Source organism: Varanus komodoensis, unplaced genomic scaffold (genome assembly GCF_004798865.1).
Source record: "Varanus komodoensis strain SLA01 unplaced genomic scaffold, ASM479886v1 scaffold32, whole genome shotgun sequence".
Classification (NCBI taxonomy): domain Eukaryota; kingdom Metazoa; phylum Chordata; class Lepidosauria; order Squamata; family Varanidae; genus Varanus; species Varanus komodoensis.
Genome location: NW_025335798.1, coordinates 3,840,214 through 3,856,051, shown reverse-complemented (window position 1 = coordinate 3,856,051; position 15,838 = coordinate 3,840,214). Strand labels below are relative to the sequence as shown.

The window sequence follows — 15,838 nt, the reverse complement described above, 5'->3', positions numbered from 1 at the left end:
CATCATCATCATCATCATCATCATCATCATCATCATCATCATCATCTCATTTTATTTCTATACCTCCCCAAAGCCAAAGCTCTCTGTGGCTGCCACATTCTGCATGAGCTGCAGTCTGAATAGTCTTCAAGGGTAGCCCCACGCAGAGGGCACTGCTGTAATCTAATTTAGAGATCACCAGGGCATAGATTACTGAAAACAGGCTATCCCTGTCCAGATGGGGGCATAGCCAGGTCACAAACCTGGCAGAAGTCTCTCTGAGGTTACACAGATGGATCCAGAAGCACCCCCAAGCTACAAACCAGCTCCTCCAAGGGGAGTGCAACCCCACCAAGAACAGGCTGAACACCCTCCATCCGGTCAGAGAAACCACCCACCAACAACATCTCAGTCTTGTCTGGACTGAGCTTCAGTTTGTTAGCTCTGATTGCGTCCATTGTCGCAGCCAGGCACTGGTTTAGCACATTGACAGCCTCATCTGCCAGCATGGAAAGGAGAGATAGAGCTGTGCCATCAGCATACTGATGATTATCACTCCAGATCTCCAGATGACACCACTCAGAGGTTTCATGTAGATTTTAAATAGCACGGGGGACAGAACTGACCCTTGAGGAACTCCATGCTGGAGAGTCCACAGGGCTGAACAATATTCCCCAAGCACCACCTTCTGGACAACACCTTTGTTGCTATGTGCACAACAAAGATTAACAAGCAGAAGCCACAGACATGGTGAAGGCAAGGCAGGAAGGCTGGAAAGAAGGGGATTGGGTAAATGGTGCATAGACATGGGGTCAAATTACCCTATTTTCTGATCAGACTGTTCCCCATTGTACCTCACAGATAGCATTTCCTCTCTCTGACCTTGTAGGTATGAAGATGAAATCAACCGGCGTAACCAACTGGAAAACGAATTTGTGGTGACCAAGAAGGTGGGTTCCAGAGGTGAAAAGAGAGTTGATCTCTAAAAGAATGGGTTCGGCATGGGATTCCTGCTTGCTGTCCCCAGAAACTTTTAGGTAGTCTGTTGAACAGACATCCCTCTTTCTACTGAGGAGGTTCAAGTTGCCCCCAGCCTTGCTCACATCTCCATCTTCAAACCTCTTGCTTCTCCTACTTATATTTCTCCTATCCAACAGAACTAGTGGTTGCATGGAAATCTGAGTTATTCCCTGTTTCACAGGGAACCTCAATAGTGGAGCACTCACATTTTGGCAGAAGGTCCCAAGTTCAATTCCTGGTTTTGTTGTTGTTGTTAGTTGCAAAGTCTCGTCCAACCCATTGCGACCCCATGGACAACATTCCTCCAGGCCTTCCTGTCCTCCACCATCTCCCGGAGTCCACTTAAGATCACACCGACTGCTTTAGTGACTCCATCTAGCCACCTCATCCCCTGCTGTCCCCTTCTTCTTTTGCCATCTATTGTTCCCAGCATTAGGCTCTTCTCCAGGGAGTCCTTCCTTCTCATTAAGTGGCCAAAGTATTTGAGTTTCATCTTCACTATCTGGGTTGATCTCCTCTAGGACTGACCGGTTTGATCGCCTTGCAATCCAAGGGACTCGCAGGAGTCTCCGCCAGCACCACAATTCAAAGGCCTCAATCCTTTGGTGCTCAGCCTTCCTTATGGTCCAGCTTTCACAGTCATACATGGCAACTGGGAAAACCATAGCCTTGACTATATGCACTGTTGTTGGCAGGGTGATGTCTCTGCTTTTTAGTATGCTGTCTAGATTTGCCATAGCTTTCCTCCCCAGGAGCAAGCGTCTTTTAATTTCTTGGCTGCAGTCCCCATCTGCGGTGATCTTGGAGCCCAGGAAAACAAAATCTGTCACTACCTCCATTTCTTCCCCATCTATTTGCCAGGAAGTGAGAGGACCGGATGCCATAGCTGTTGATGGCAAACCACAAAGCCCTGGTGTTATTCCACTTTATATTTAGCCTGGACTCAGACTGGAAAGCCCATCAAAAACAGTAATGGTTTCTGTAAGGTAGAATGCAAGGCCACCCTAAGTGAGGGGTGGGTGAGGCCTACTAGCACTTTTCCTTTGATTCCTCCCATCCCAAAATAAACTGCATCTGTTTTCTCATATTAAAGGCAGCACTTTGCTCTTCCATGGACCACAAAGCAAAGTGGTCCATGTTCCCCAGGAAGAGCAAACCACATCAGAGGGCATGTGGTTTGCGTGTTGTAGCTTACTGCATTCTCACAAGCACACATTCAGGAAACCCTAACCCACTCAGCCTCTTGATTTAAGATAGAACTGCAAGATACAGAGCAACTCTGCATGTCTTTCCTCTGTGCGGACAGGCTGTCTCTGTAACAACCCCACCGTTCTCTCAGGTCCTCTGTACAGATTAACAGAGAATCTCTGAAGGACATGCTGGAGTAGTCTGGGCTTTGAAAGCCAGTGTGTGGTATGCTGGTTCAGAGTGCTGGGCTGGAACCCAGGAGACCCAGGTTCTAGTCCCGGCTCAGGCATGGAGCTCACTGGGTGACTTTGAGCCACACATAGAATCTCAGCCCAACCTACCTCACAGGGTTGTTGTTGTAAGGATAAGGTTGAGGAAGAATTTTGTAAGCTGTCTCAAGTTCCTTGCAAAGGAAAAGGCAGGATATAAATATAATAAATAAATAAATGTGAGGAATTGTCAGCACTGTATCCATGCTGAAAGCCTCCATGGTGTATGATGTACAAAATCTACTGCAAGACTGTGGAACATCATGCCTGGGACTCAAATCTAGCTGTCCACGCCTCCTTTTCCCAAGTTTGGCAGCTTCTCTGATTTTGTGCGGCATCCACCCTGTTCCCCACCCAATTGTAAAAGTTCTTTCTTATGATTTAATTGCTGCATTTAAGAGCTTTAAATCAGAAAACCCTCCTACAGTTCTCGGCATGCCCCAGCCACATAGCTGGCTGGGAACTGGAGGACTTTTTTCTGTCTGAACATGCGTGGGTTTGCGCTCACAAGCAATGTAGCAGGCTTTGCTCGAAAAGTTCTGACCCCAGCTTGGGGTCTACTGACTGCTTCTCTCCTACGACAGGACCTGGATGACATCTACTTGCAGAAAGCAGATGTTGAGTCCAAGCTGGAAAGCGTCTGCAATGAAATCAAATACCTGAAGCAGCTCTTTGAAGAGGTAGGGGCCAAGTGCAGCGAAAGCACGGGATGTGTTTGCTTTAGATAGTTCTGGGAGTGGGGAAGGATGGTGTTGCCCCACTTCCACCTCTCAGTGGCCCCTTGGAAGGGCATGGGAAGAAGACCCAGCCAAAACCTGGCGTCAAAAGATCCCTGCTCTCCTCTGTTATCCAGTCAGAGCTGGTCTGCCCTCCCAAGCTCACCTGCAATTTAGTGACGGTTCCTTCCCAACCCCCATTAGGAGATCCGGGAGCTGCAGTCTCAGATCCAAAACACCATGGTCACTCTGGAGATGGACAACAACCGGGGGCTGGAGATGAAGCACATCATTGATGAGGTGAAGGAGCAATACCAGGTCATGGCTGCCAAAAGCCGGGATGAGGCCGAACAATGGTACAAGAACAAGGTGAGGGGGGTTCTTTTCTATCGCCCTGCACTTGTCTCGTGGCAGCGTATTCCATGCGTGCGACGGTACAGCACACACACACAGGGACTCTATGTGCCTCCTTGAACACTGGTGGCGAGTCCCCATCTTGGCTCCATTTCTAATGCCAGACTCCGGGATATAAAACTGAAAATTCTAATCTGCTCCTGTCAAGCAGAACAAGATTAAAAGAAGCAGCGTCTTTTCACGACCAAATGAAGAGGACTATTAAGTACTGGAAATAAAGGAAAGCAAACCTAAAGCAAAGCTACCCTGCAATTCAGAGGGATTTAGAAAAGTATTTACAGGATTAGCAAGGCCACTGAGAAGCAGAAAATTATAGATGTCTGTTTGGACAAAGCTGCATTAATACCCTAATAAAGGGTGGGCCAACGTGTGCAGATTCAGGGCAATGCTATCCTCACACAGTGGTCTGAGAGCGGCAAGTGAATCTTGCTGCACAGCCAGAGCCTGTCATTGGCAGTCAGGCCTTGCCTGGCCATCATGTGCAGGCAGTGATGTGTACCTGAGCATGGCTGAAGCGCATGGCTCCGATCCAAAGGCATCTTGTGCCAGCAGTGAGGCGGCTCCCTCTGCATAAGGTAGCTTCCCCAAGTACTAGCAATTCCCCCATCCTGCAGCATCTCTCTCGCCCCATCCTAAGCCGTTCCAGAGTGTTCCTCCATCCTCAGCAGCAGCTCCTGGGGTGGCACAGGAGGCAGCAGGAGGGGAAAGGAGCCTGGCAAGGAAAGACTAGTGCGGGAGGAGAGTGCGACTCACTTTTGGGGATTCATGGCTATGTATGCACACCTTAGTGCAATACGTACTTGTGAACTATCTGTATCACTGACTCTGGAAAGTTTGAAACTCATTTTTAATTGTGTCTTTTTAAAAAGTTTTTAACAGTTAAAACTTTTGAAAGTTTTTAAACCGTATGGATGAATACTTGGGCTAAACAACCCTTTGCCCTGATGTCTAACTGATGATACAGTGCTTCCATATTTAGACAGAAAACAGGTCCTGCCTCTCCAACGTTTCCCAGCCAAACTGGGCAGGGTGAGAGCTGTGGGAGCTTTTTGTCTAAACATGTGTAAGATTGTGCTCTAACACAATAATCCTATGAATGTCTGTTCAGAAGTAAAGACTATCATATTCCTAAGCCTTCCTCCCAGGTAAATGGGTATAGAATTGCAGTCTTACAGGGGTGCTTTCCCAGGAACCGCAAGGTTGCTTTAGATGGTTTGACCTACAGCTCTCAAGATCCCTCCCCCGTGGCCACACTGGCTGGGGCTGATGGGAGCTGTAGGCCAAAACATCTGGAGGGTTGCCCCTGATTTATTGCATGATCTTATTATAAAGTTTATTGCTTCTGAAACAAATTAATACTGTTTAATCTTTAAAATATCAGTCTCTGTCAATATAGTACATATATTCTGATCATGTCTATTACACTATATATTTTAAAGACTTCATCTTTCATAATGTCCTCTAATGTCATTTACTTTCTCCATACAGTTACAGAATCTTACTAGTTGTAGAACTAGTAAGTTGACTGTGTATACTGTATCCCAATTTCTTAACCACACTGCTAAGCAAGATCTTTCAAGATCTTGCCAGTTCTTTACAATTTCTACTCAAGCTGTTAACATTAAAGTATTAACTATCTCTTGCGGTTTCACATGGACTACATTACCCAACAAGATCCATATGGAGGGCAATGGTAATATGTACTCTTAATAACATCTGCTACTGTTTTCCAAGAACTCTAAATCTTTTTACTGCCTTTTAGTTTACAGGGGACAGATAGGACCCCGAGGGTATGGAATGGGCTCCCATGGGAGATGGTTGAAGCTCCATCGGTGAGGGTGTTCAAGGATAGTCTGATTATGCACATGGTAGGCATGTCATGAGTCAGCTGGAGCCAGGGGTCAGACTAGATGGCATGGGAGACCCCTTCTGACTTGCTCTGTTTCTATGTTTCTATATTCAGCTATCTGAGTGCTGTTCAAAATTATTTTGAAGCACAATTGACTGAGGACCTTCATGCAACAGCTCTATATTTTAAAATTAAAATTTTGGAGGGCTTCCAGAGGTAAGATATGGCTTCTGGGCCTGCCCTAACAGGTCTGACATGATAACAACTGGAATATTTTCCAGAGGGGCAGCAAAAACTAGCTAATTTATGAAGGAATGGTATCAGTTCCAGTTGCTAAGCAGGGAGCATCTTCGACTGGAACAGCAAGACCGGGACAATAAAGGTGAATGGAGAACTTTGCAAGATGTAGCAGGGCCAGAGGGGAAGGCAATGGCAAAGCCAAAGCCAGGAAGAGGCAAGAATCAGATACCAGCAAAGCATGGCAGGACCAAAGGCAGAGTCAGGAGCAGGCCAAAGTGAAGGCATATGAGGAGCAGCGGCAGAAACAAGATCAGGAACAACAAGAGGCTCCCACAAAGACTTGTGTTCTTGTAGCAAAACTAGGCAGCACAGAGAAGCTTTCTATTTTTGCCTGCTGCATGATTGCACTGATCCAAATCCCCCACGTTCTTGCAAGGTGGACCAGGCCAACAGCCGGAGCAGCATCGCTCTGCAGATCCAGACCAGCATGTTTCTAGGAACACTGTCCATTTCATCAGATGCACTGTAAACGGCTGTTGTTTGTGATGGAGCTTGCATCTCGCACCACTGCTGTGTATCCTTTCCCAGTGACACTGTTGACAATAAGGCCCCTTGATCTGTTCCTTTGACCTTCCAGTTTGATGACATGGCCAGGCAGACTCAGAAGCACTGTGAGGAGCTGAAAGGTGTCAAGGGGCAGATTGCCGAGCTGACTCGCTATGGCCAGCGTGTGAATGGGGAGATCGAGGCCTTGAAGAACCAGGCGAGTTGCCTGCCCTCGGGCAGAGAAGAGTGTCTTCCCCAAAATATTGGTGGAAATTGGAAGTGTCTCATAATGGGGAAAATGTTATACTAGAGGTAGACAACCTACAGCCTTCAGGCTAACTTCATGGGCTTTTTGGTTGCAATCAAGTCAGAGCAGTAGGTTTCTTCCCTGGCACCCTGCTGAGCAGGCTGAAGCAGCGAGAAAAGAGGTGGGCAGAAAGAGAAAGGTGGTGACCTGCCCACTTTTGACTGTGGCCCTCCCCACCACTGGCTTCAGCCTCGCTCACTGCTATGATGCAGCCCCGAACAAGTTACCCATGAGGGAATGCAGCCCTTGACAGAAAAAAACTGCCTACCTTGGCGATACGCAGTCCAAATGGAGCCATTTTGTGTACTTCCACAGTTCCTCCTAACCCATCCAATCCCTCTTAGGTCATGCTACACTATGGAATTTGCTACCTCAAGATGGTGCGAGGGCCCCAATTTGGATGGCTTTAACAGGAGCGTGGATCAATGCACAGAGGAGGTGGCTATTGATGACTACTAGTTGTGATGGCTATATGCTTCCTTGAGTATCAGAGGCAGCATGCCAATAGATGTCCGTTGACGGGAACTTGGGCAGGAGGGGGCGTTGTATTCGTTTCCTGCTTAAGGGATCCTGTGGGCACCTGGTGGGCCAGTGTGTGAATGCTGAACTAGATGGACCATTCTTTCAAACCATCCATGCTCCTCTCATATTGTGATGGTCCCTGATCCCCTCATTTTTTAAAGTATCAGCTGTAGGATGCAGAGAAAGAGATCATTTTGCAGGACTATGTGAAGGAAAGCCAGGGCAGCCTCTTCTGCCAGGGACTCAACCCACAGCCCTGATTCAACAATCCGCCTGAGCTTGGGCACTGGATTTAGCTCTGATTTTCCTGAAATAACCACACAATCTGGTGGAAAGAGTTTATATCAAGAGGAAAAGGGAAGGTAAAGAGCAATAAAATATCCAAAGATACAATGTTAAAACAGATTAAGACCCCACTCCCAGGAGAACACAAACTCTTCAGCACATCTGCCAGCAAAGAAAATGGCAAGCCAGGGTGGTGCAGTGGTTAAGAGCATGGGACTGGGACTCAGAGGATCTGGATTCGAGTCTCCGCTCGGCCATGGAGCCAACTGGGTGACTTTGAGCCAGTCGCAGACTCTCAGCCCAACCTACTGCACAGGGTTGTTGTTGTGGGGATAAGATGGAGGAGGAGAGATGATGTAAGCTGCCTTGAGCCCTTTGTAGGAAAAAGGCAGGATAGAAATAAATGAAATAATAAATCTTCTACCTAACTGTATCAATGGGTCTCGCACAAGTAGTGGTCCAGCAGACTCAGGTCAGGCAGACAGTCCCCCGGCCAAATCTTGCTCAGAATGAGACAAAGGACCGCATCCAAAGATTGTATTTTATGCCCTTTGGGCGAGCAAGTGATTCCTGTCAGCCAGTCCTGGGAATGGCCTCCCATCCCCCTGGGCATCTCCCACCTGATCTTCATCCCAGTGGCAGACAATCCATTCCCAAAAGGTAAAGGCCAGAAACTCGGGCAGAACTGACCTCCCCACTTCATGAGACCAGGGAATATAGTTCCCAAACTCCCAACCTTCACTGCCAGGTTCTGTTGAAAGAATTAATAGAGGACCAGCTCACCCAGTTAACCCTTGTGTTCTCCCCATCTCCAGACATCTGCACCGACGGGCTTCTAGGAGCCCTCAACTTGAAAAGTACAGCCATTCCTCATAGTCTACAAGGTGGAACCTGCAGTCTAGGCCTTCCTCTCTTTCCAAACCACTGGCTTCTCCTCAGGGGTGATTTGGCAGCTTCCTAAATTGGAGGTGGTGAAGAACTCATGTCCCAAAACTGAGGAGCAGGGGAAGCCCCATTTTCCGCAAAACTTTCCCAGGCTCTTCTTTTCCGTCCAAAATGGCAGCTGGGGAAAGGAAAGGGAACAGCCCGGTCTTACCAGGACTACTCTGTAGCTCAAAACAAGGCAGAGTATGCAGGTCACAACTGGCATCTCTTAGCTGCTGTGGGTTTTCCATGTGGCCGCCCACTTGGATGATGGGGTCAAAAATGCCCAGCTCACAGTTCCTCTCTCCTGCCCAGCGAGCCAACCTGGAGAATGCTGTAGCACTGGCTGAAGAGCAAGGGGAGCAGGCTGTGCAGAGCGCCAAGAGCAGCATCCAAGACCTGGAGGATGCACTGAGGCAGGCCAAGCGTGACATGGCCGACAAGGTGCGGAAATACCAAGAGCTGATGCATATCAAGCTGGCCCTAGACATGGAGATCGCCACCTACAGGAAACTGCTGGAAGGAGAAGAAAACCGGTAAGCAAGGCTCTAACCCTGGTTGGCCTGGCAACCCAACACTCCATGAGTGTTGGAGGCCAGTTGCTCTGTGCTTAGTCATCTCGGGCAAAGGCAGGCAACTGGGTGGTTCTCTTGATGTCTGGGATTATAGCACACATGTTCTCCAACTATGGGCTATGCTGGCTGAGCCTGATGGGAATTGTAGCTGGAAACCTCTGGAGGGCACCCACATTGCTTACCCTTGATCTAAGAACTGGGAGGGGCAAGGAGTGAGGAGGCACTTCTGCCAGGCCCCCCTATACGATTGCACATTGGACTGCAGGAGGGACAGCAAAGGCAAAGAGCTGAGTGTGACAGTGCTTTGCTGGACTTTGGAGGGGTGAGAACTCACCAGCGGCTGGAAAAGGGATTCTTGAAACTGCCTGCATCCAGCTACAGTGCGGGTTCTGTGCACATGAAAACCAACATAATAGGAAGCTGCCTCATACTAAGTGAATACCTGGTGAATCTAGCTTATTATTGTTTAAACTGACCAGAAGCTCCTTTTTAGGAGTGCAGACAGAGGTTTTGCCAGCTCGACCTTCAGATGCCAGGGGTCAAACCTGGGAGCTTTGCAGCTCAAAGCCAGTGATCTCCTGTGGAGTTTCAGCCCTTCTTCAACAGGAGTGGGGCGGCCCCTTTTAAGAGCTTTGAGGGAGCCGGGGGATGGTGGAAAAGTATAGCTATGGAGTGTTGCTTCAAAGATCCTAAAGGGACAGAAGGGGGAAGGGGGAAGGTGACTTTTCGTGCACTATGGAGGTTTGTTTCCTGCTCTTAAAGGGACAGAACCCTTGTTCTTTTTGGAACTTGAGCAACCTATCCTGATGGAGCATCGTTAGAACATAGAGCAGGGAGGGGTGGGAATAGAAGAGGCCCAAAGCTTACATAGCAGCACACCTCGAGACTGTGAAGGCGGCAGCTGAGATGGATGACCCACTGCTTTGAATTGTTCTGTCTCTCACCTCCCCCTGCCACCACACAAATTCTACATGATGGTTTTCTCTTCTCAGGTTGGTCGGTCAGGTTCCCAGTTCGCAGTTCAGTGCTATTGACAAACTTGGTGAGTCTTTTCTTCCTCTGATTGGTGCATGCAGTTCTACATTGGTGACACTGTGGCTGTGTCCTTCCTGTGCAGGTTCGCTTTCTTGGCTCTCCCTTCCATGCATCTGAGCATGTCCAGGCAAGAGCTGAGATAAATTGAAACCCACACATTTTCTTCAGAGATCTCCTTTGCTAATCATAGATCACTGTGTTTTACAATATGTTGCATGCTCAGTACCATTTGATTTGGTATTTGGTGACTGGCAGCCTGCAACTCATTAAAGCATTTGAACCTTGCAATGCATTGGTGTTTAGCATTTGACGGTACTGTACATTAGTAGCTTTTAGGCATTATATATTCAAAGAACAATTTCCATGATGCACGTCTGTCCTGGCACCTCTGCGTACTGTCACAAATCCAGAGCTGCTCTTGCTAGTGCTTCTTCTTATCTGTAAGTAACTGTCCAAGAAGGCTAAGTTCCATGATTGGCAGAAGTATGCTAAAGTATGCAAAATGTTTAATCCAATTCTCCTCCTGACAGTGTTCAGACAACACAATAACCCACATTCAAGGGTTGGGCACAGATTGATTGTGAATTGTTTTTGAACCATGGGTTGCCATTGAAATGTTGTTTTTCATGTCATCTGAACCCAGCTATGCTAACAAGCCATAGTTTGCTTGTTTTTAAACCACAAAGAACCCATAAAGCGAGCCCTTGGCTTGTTGTTGGGTTGTGAACTGTGGGTTGTTCACCGTGGTTTATTATCTTGACTGGTTTCAGACAACATGATCAAACACACTTCAGCACCAGCCCACATGCCCCATTCGCAACATCATTGCATTGACTGAATCCAGTCTTCCTCTCTCTCCTTGGGTCACTGCCCTGCACCATCTGTCAGATGAAAAAAAGCATACACTCTAGACCAGTCCTCCCCAGTGGTGACTCAGAATGATGGGAATTATGTTCAACACATCTGGAAGGCACCAGGCTGGGGAAGGCTGCTCTAGACCTCCTTTTTGTGAGCACTGAAAATCAATACTTTTGTTTCATCAAGGAGTCTCTGTGTAAAACACCCCCTATCAGATCTGGGTAAGTTTCTGTACCTGAGCCAATGCTCAGCACATTCATTTGCTCCGTGCAAATGGCCAGCCAGCATGCTTGCTCCTGGGTACATATTTGCTGCTTGCTTGGGCAGATTCTCTCACCTCCTCTTCCTCTAATCACTTTGGGCAGCCAATCAGAAGCCTCTGCCTTAAAGCCATCCTTCTCTGATCTCTCGACCCAGATTTCTAAACCCATCCATTGCTTATGCAGCTGGGCTCCTAACACAGGAGATGCCATCACCCTCCCACGATGGGAGCACCAGGACCTCGTTTACTAGCCACAGCTCACTGAAGAGGCCGCTGCTGATCAAGACCATCGAGACCAAAGATGGCAAGATCCTTTCTGAGGCCAGCCACTTCTCAGAGAAGCAGCTGTAATAAAACAAGCCGAAGTTGGGCTTGGGAACGCCACAATAAATGGTTGTTTCAAAGGCTGACCTAGTCTGCCTCTCTTTGCTTCCTTTGCTGGCTGTCCTGTGCTATCTCCTCTCTAAGCCATCACTGGTAAGCTAGTGAGGGTGGTGCATTGCTTTCAACATTTCCTCCAGGACTTTCCAGACATTCTGTCCCTGCACCACTTCTCACAGCAGCTCCACACAATGAGCTCTTGACCTCCTGTCACTGTCTGTGTGTCCTGTGCGTCATATATTTATTCTGTGCTTGCTTTGCAATGGAAGGGTTTGACCTCCCTAGATAACATGTACAGAGACCTGCGCCAAGCACACCAAATTCACAGACTGTAGGAGATGGAGATTTCAAGTCAAGAAGGGATTCGGGCCACATGGAGGAGGACTGGACCATTTTCCAGGAAGGAGCTGAAGGAAAGGAATGAATAGTTAGCTCCATGTGGATGTGGCAGTGTTCCTTCTGCAGCAGTCCAAACAGCATATCTAAAATCCTGGCTCCATGCTGGAGGGCATTTATTCTGCCCCTTTACCATGTCCCAGCACAGTCTTTCCCAGCCTTGGATCCCCAGTGGTGGTTGCCCAAGATCTGGGATCCCAGGGTTGGAAAAGACTGTGCAAGAAACATCAGACCTGTACTTCTAGCCCTGAGAGGCAGGAGAGGCTCAAAAACACCCCTTCCTTGTATCCCTCTCTGGTAGGCTATCATCTATCATTCCTATATCCTGTATGGGTAGGAATGAAGGTGTTTACTTTTATGAATAAATATAGCTGAACCTGATGGGAATTGTAGGCTAAACATCAGGAAGGCCTCAATTTCCCTCCCCTGTTTTAGGCAAGTCTTACCTGTCCCTGTTTAGCATAAGGGGCAGAGGGAGGAGCACGAAGGGTCCACTTGGGATGTGCAACAGTGCAGATGCTGGAACCTGAACATTTGGTCAGAAACATTTTTGAAAGGCAGGAGACGGAAAAGCGGAGCTCATCAGAAGCTTCGTCTAGCATGACGGACTCCAGGGAGGGATTTTGGACCATTCAAGGAGGCTCAGTTCTCAGTGGCTCCTACTAAGTTCTATAGGGTGAAGCGAACAACTGCAATGGGAAAGGCTTTTAAAGGAAGAGCAAAAGCTCTTGAAGAAGCTTGAGTTACTTTGATGGGGTTAGTCCATCCCAGTAAGATCCCTGCATATACCCCTGTTCTTTTTATTATGTAATTTAATACGTGCCACCCACTTCTATGCCGGAAAAGCAAAGGGGTCACAACCACAGTGAGGATAAGCTCCAACCCTCAGTGGGCCAAGCTCCATGGAGAGGAAGGATTGGGGGAATTCAGAGAGGTGCATTCTGTGCTTGTGCTTGCACACCCTGGTGTACCCATGCAAGCACGCACCCACCCACCACACCCCAAGCTCCTACAGTGGCTTCTTTCTAGACTCATCCCTTCTCTACCTACTGACAGCGATAGGCACCTTGCTATACTTTAAGGATACAGCCTCTTACCCACCAGCACCGCCACTCGTGGGGGGCCATGGCTCCATAGGGAGGCCATGGCTCCACCTGCTTGGCATGCAGAGCAACTATTTGCAGTGCTCCTTGGAGGGAAGGTGGCCATTAAACTGCACACGTACTCTTCGTCTACCCTTCCCCAGCCTGCCCTCTAGATGTTTTGGCCTTCAACTGGCATTGGCCCAGCAGACTTGGTCAATGGTCCGGAATAGGGATGGGCGGAGCCTCTCCAGAACCCAGTCCACACCAGTGCATTGGATTACTTCTGGTGCTCATCTTTCTTTAAAGAAGATTGCTCAGCCTTGAAGACATTTGTGCACGTTCATAGGATCCCCCTGCACAACCAGCAACCTTCCCCAGCTGCCAGTCCCAGCAGCCAACCTCCCTTCCCACTCACTGCTGCGACTGCCAGCACACAGCAAGAAGGGGGCAGTAACCGCCAACCGTGATGCTGCTCGCACAGCACATGGGGCTCCATTCTGGCTGAGTGCTCAGTGGCCCCTGAGCGCACCGGCCAGCATCTCGGACTCTGGGCTTCTGCAAAGTGACCTGGAGCCCAGAAAACGAAGGAATCCAGCAGATTTTCCACCTGAAGCAGATTTCTCGCACAGGAGGGGTTATTTTCTTGGAACTACAATCCCAACAGGGAGGTGAGAACTGGGAGTCTGCAAAGCACCCTGGATTTTATTTACTGGACATGTTATGGCCATGATGAGAACTCTCTGTTAGACACTGAACAGGACATGAATTCCTGTCATGTCCAGGCCAATCCTGGTCATCTGGTATCATTAGCTGCCTGTGTCATATTTGGAAGGAAATAGCTGTGGTGTTTAGGTATGTCTCTTTAGAGTGGAGGCTTCTTGAGCAATACACCCAAACCTTTGGGTCTGCATAAGAAATTGACTGTACAAGATAAGCTGGTGGTTTTGGAAAAGGATGTAAGGCATAACACATGCTCCCAAGAGAGTGGGGGGTGAGGTCTGCTGGACAAGAGACATGATCTAAAACTCCATTTTGTAAGTTAAAAACATTCAAGAAAGGTGGAGTTTGTTGTTTGAAGGATTAAAAACTTGGATTGGCCTTCCCTGCTCTTTTCAGGGGGAAAAGCTTTGCCACTGTTAAATTCTGAGGAGCATCCAACATACCACTGGAGTCACACACATGTAATGCTCTTGTCAAGGAAAGCATGCACACAGTTTGATCAGCAGGGACACTATCAGGTAGGACCCAAACCTGCAGCTCTCCAGTATATTTCTTGAAGAGAAGAAGTGATAGGAAATCATTCCCATATTGTAATCCAGGGGTGCAGATCCCCAGATTTGCAGGTCCAGTCTGGCTTCCAGGTTTCCCCTGATGGCCACATCTCCTTCCTCTGGCCCCACCACCTTCCTCCTGGCTACCAGTCCTTTTGCATTATTCTAGCCTTTTGTGCATTCCCCATTTTAATTGCTGGCAATGGCTCTCCTAAGGCATAGTCATTGCCAGAAAAAGCTTTGAGCCAACACAATTCTTCTGCTTTTAGTCTCACCCCTGACTGAAATGCAGCCCCCCAAGAGCTTCTCCAAAATGGAGCATAGCCCAGATTCAGTGGATCCTGGCCTTTAGCAAACAACAACCTTTTCACATGCTGCAGTATCCTTACTACAACGGAAAACATCATCCACTGACATGCTGCTTTCTCCTAATTCTCTCAACTAAGCCGAGCCACCTCTCCAGGTATAAACAAAGTCTGCCATTGTCACCTCTGCAACTTTGTTCTCAAATCTGACCTCCTGCAAGGGCTTGAGTTATGGGGGAGCGGGGAGAAGAAGAAGAACGTGGCACTGGCCACACTTGGATAATGAAGCTTTGCCAAGAAAGAACCCAAAACATTTTGCTGCCTGAGGCAGTGGGCAAGATGGTGCCTTCTCCCATGCAGAAAAACTGACTGGAGCACAGAGCAATCGGTCCTCAATTCTAGGGATGGGGCAGTGTTCTTCACAGACTTGAAGGCAGGAGGCTAATTTAAGGGGCACAACAAGGGGTGCAAAGCACATGGTTCTCTTGATGAACACTTTGCCGCCGCCTCCCAGTGCCTGCCATCTGAGGCTGCTGCATCGCCCTGCCTGAGGGTAGCGATGGCCTTAGCTTCCTCCGTTCCATAAACACACAGAGAAGCTTACTGAGCAGAGATGGTCCCTAGTTTGGAGCACAGCTGTAGTTCTGCAACTCGTCCCAGGGAGGCAGGGGCCACATCAGAAGTTGTGGAGAAATCATAAGCATTGGTAATAATGTGGTAGCTTAAATGAAGCTGGTTCATCATAAAGGTGTCAGCATTTAGTGTACCTATTTAAGCATCACATAAAATATAGGGCAAAAGAAGATAGGTATTTACATAAAGGTATCCGAAGCAGGAGTGTTGAATATCAGGTTTGTGAGCTGCATCCAGCTATCTTAGATTCCTCCTATGACTGCCCTCATTCCCCCCACCGTGTCTGCCACCAACTGTTCCATAGGCTGCCTGATATTGCAACCCCCCCTCCCCATTCGAAAAGATTTAAAATGCTTCCCTAAAAGGTTTAAGTTTCTGGTATTAAGAGCTACAAACTAAAATAAATAAACTAAAAACTAAAAACCATTTTGTCTGACCCCCTTTGCTTTCACTATTGCCATCACAAGAATGCAGGCCCCAAAAGCTTCTCCAGAGTTGAATTTGGCCCTTGGGCTGAGAGAGAGTCAGCACTCCTGATTTAAACAGAAACACCATCCATTGCATCAGAGTGGAAGCCAGATGAGCTGCACATGCACCTGTCCCTGCTGCTGTCCAGGTGACAAGCCTTGGCAGGCATTTTCTTAGTGCTCTTCTGGGCACAAGATAAAAAGGATGCCAAGTGGAGATTTGTGGCTCAGACCATGATTGTACAGTGTGCTAGGGCAAAAAACTGAAAATGAAAATCATGAAATAAAAAGCACTAAAGGTACAAACCTAT

General features: G+C 48.1%; 1 protein-coding gene across 1 annotated transcript in view; it reads left to right on the top strand.

Annotated features, from left to right (window-relative positions):
- Positions 1-11,393, top strand: part of LOC123027539 (keratin, type II cytoskeletal 8-like) — an 18,658-nt gene extending 7,265 nt beyond the window's left edge. Inside the window, exons 3-9 of the mRNA XM_044438474.1 lie at positions 869-929; positions 3,041-3,136; positions 3,377-3,541; positions 6,313-6,438; positions 8,575-8,795; positions 9,827-9,876; positions 11,174-11,393. Of these exons, the coding sequence (XP_044294409.1) occupies positions 869-929; positions 3,041-3,136; positions 3,377-3,541; positions 6,313-6,438; positions 8,575-8,795; positions 9,827-9,876; positions 11,174-11,340 (886 nt within the window). The 3' untranslated portion in view covers positions 11,341-11,393. The remainder of the gene's footprint in view (positions 1-868; positions 930-3,040; positions 3,137-3,376; positions 3,542-6,312; positions 6,439-8,574; positions 8,796-9,826; positions 9,877-11,173) is intronic.
- The last annotated feature ends 4,445 nt before the right edge of the window (positions 11,394-15,838 follow it).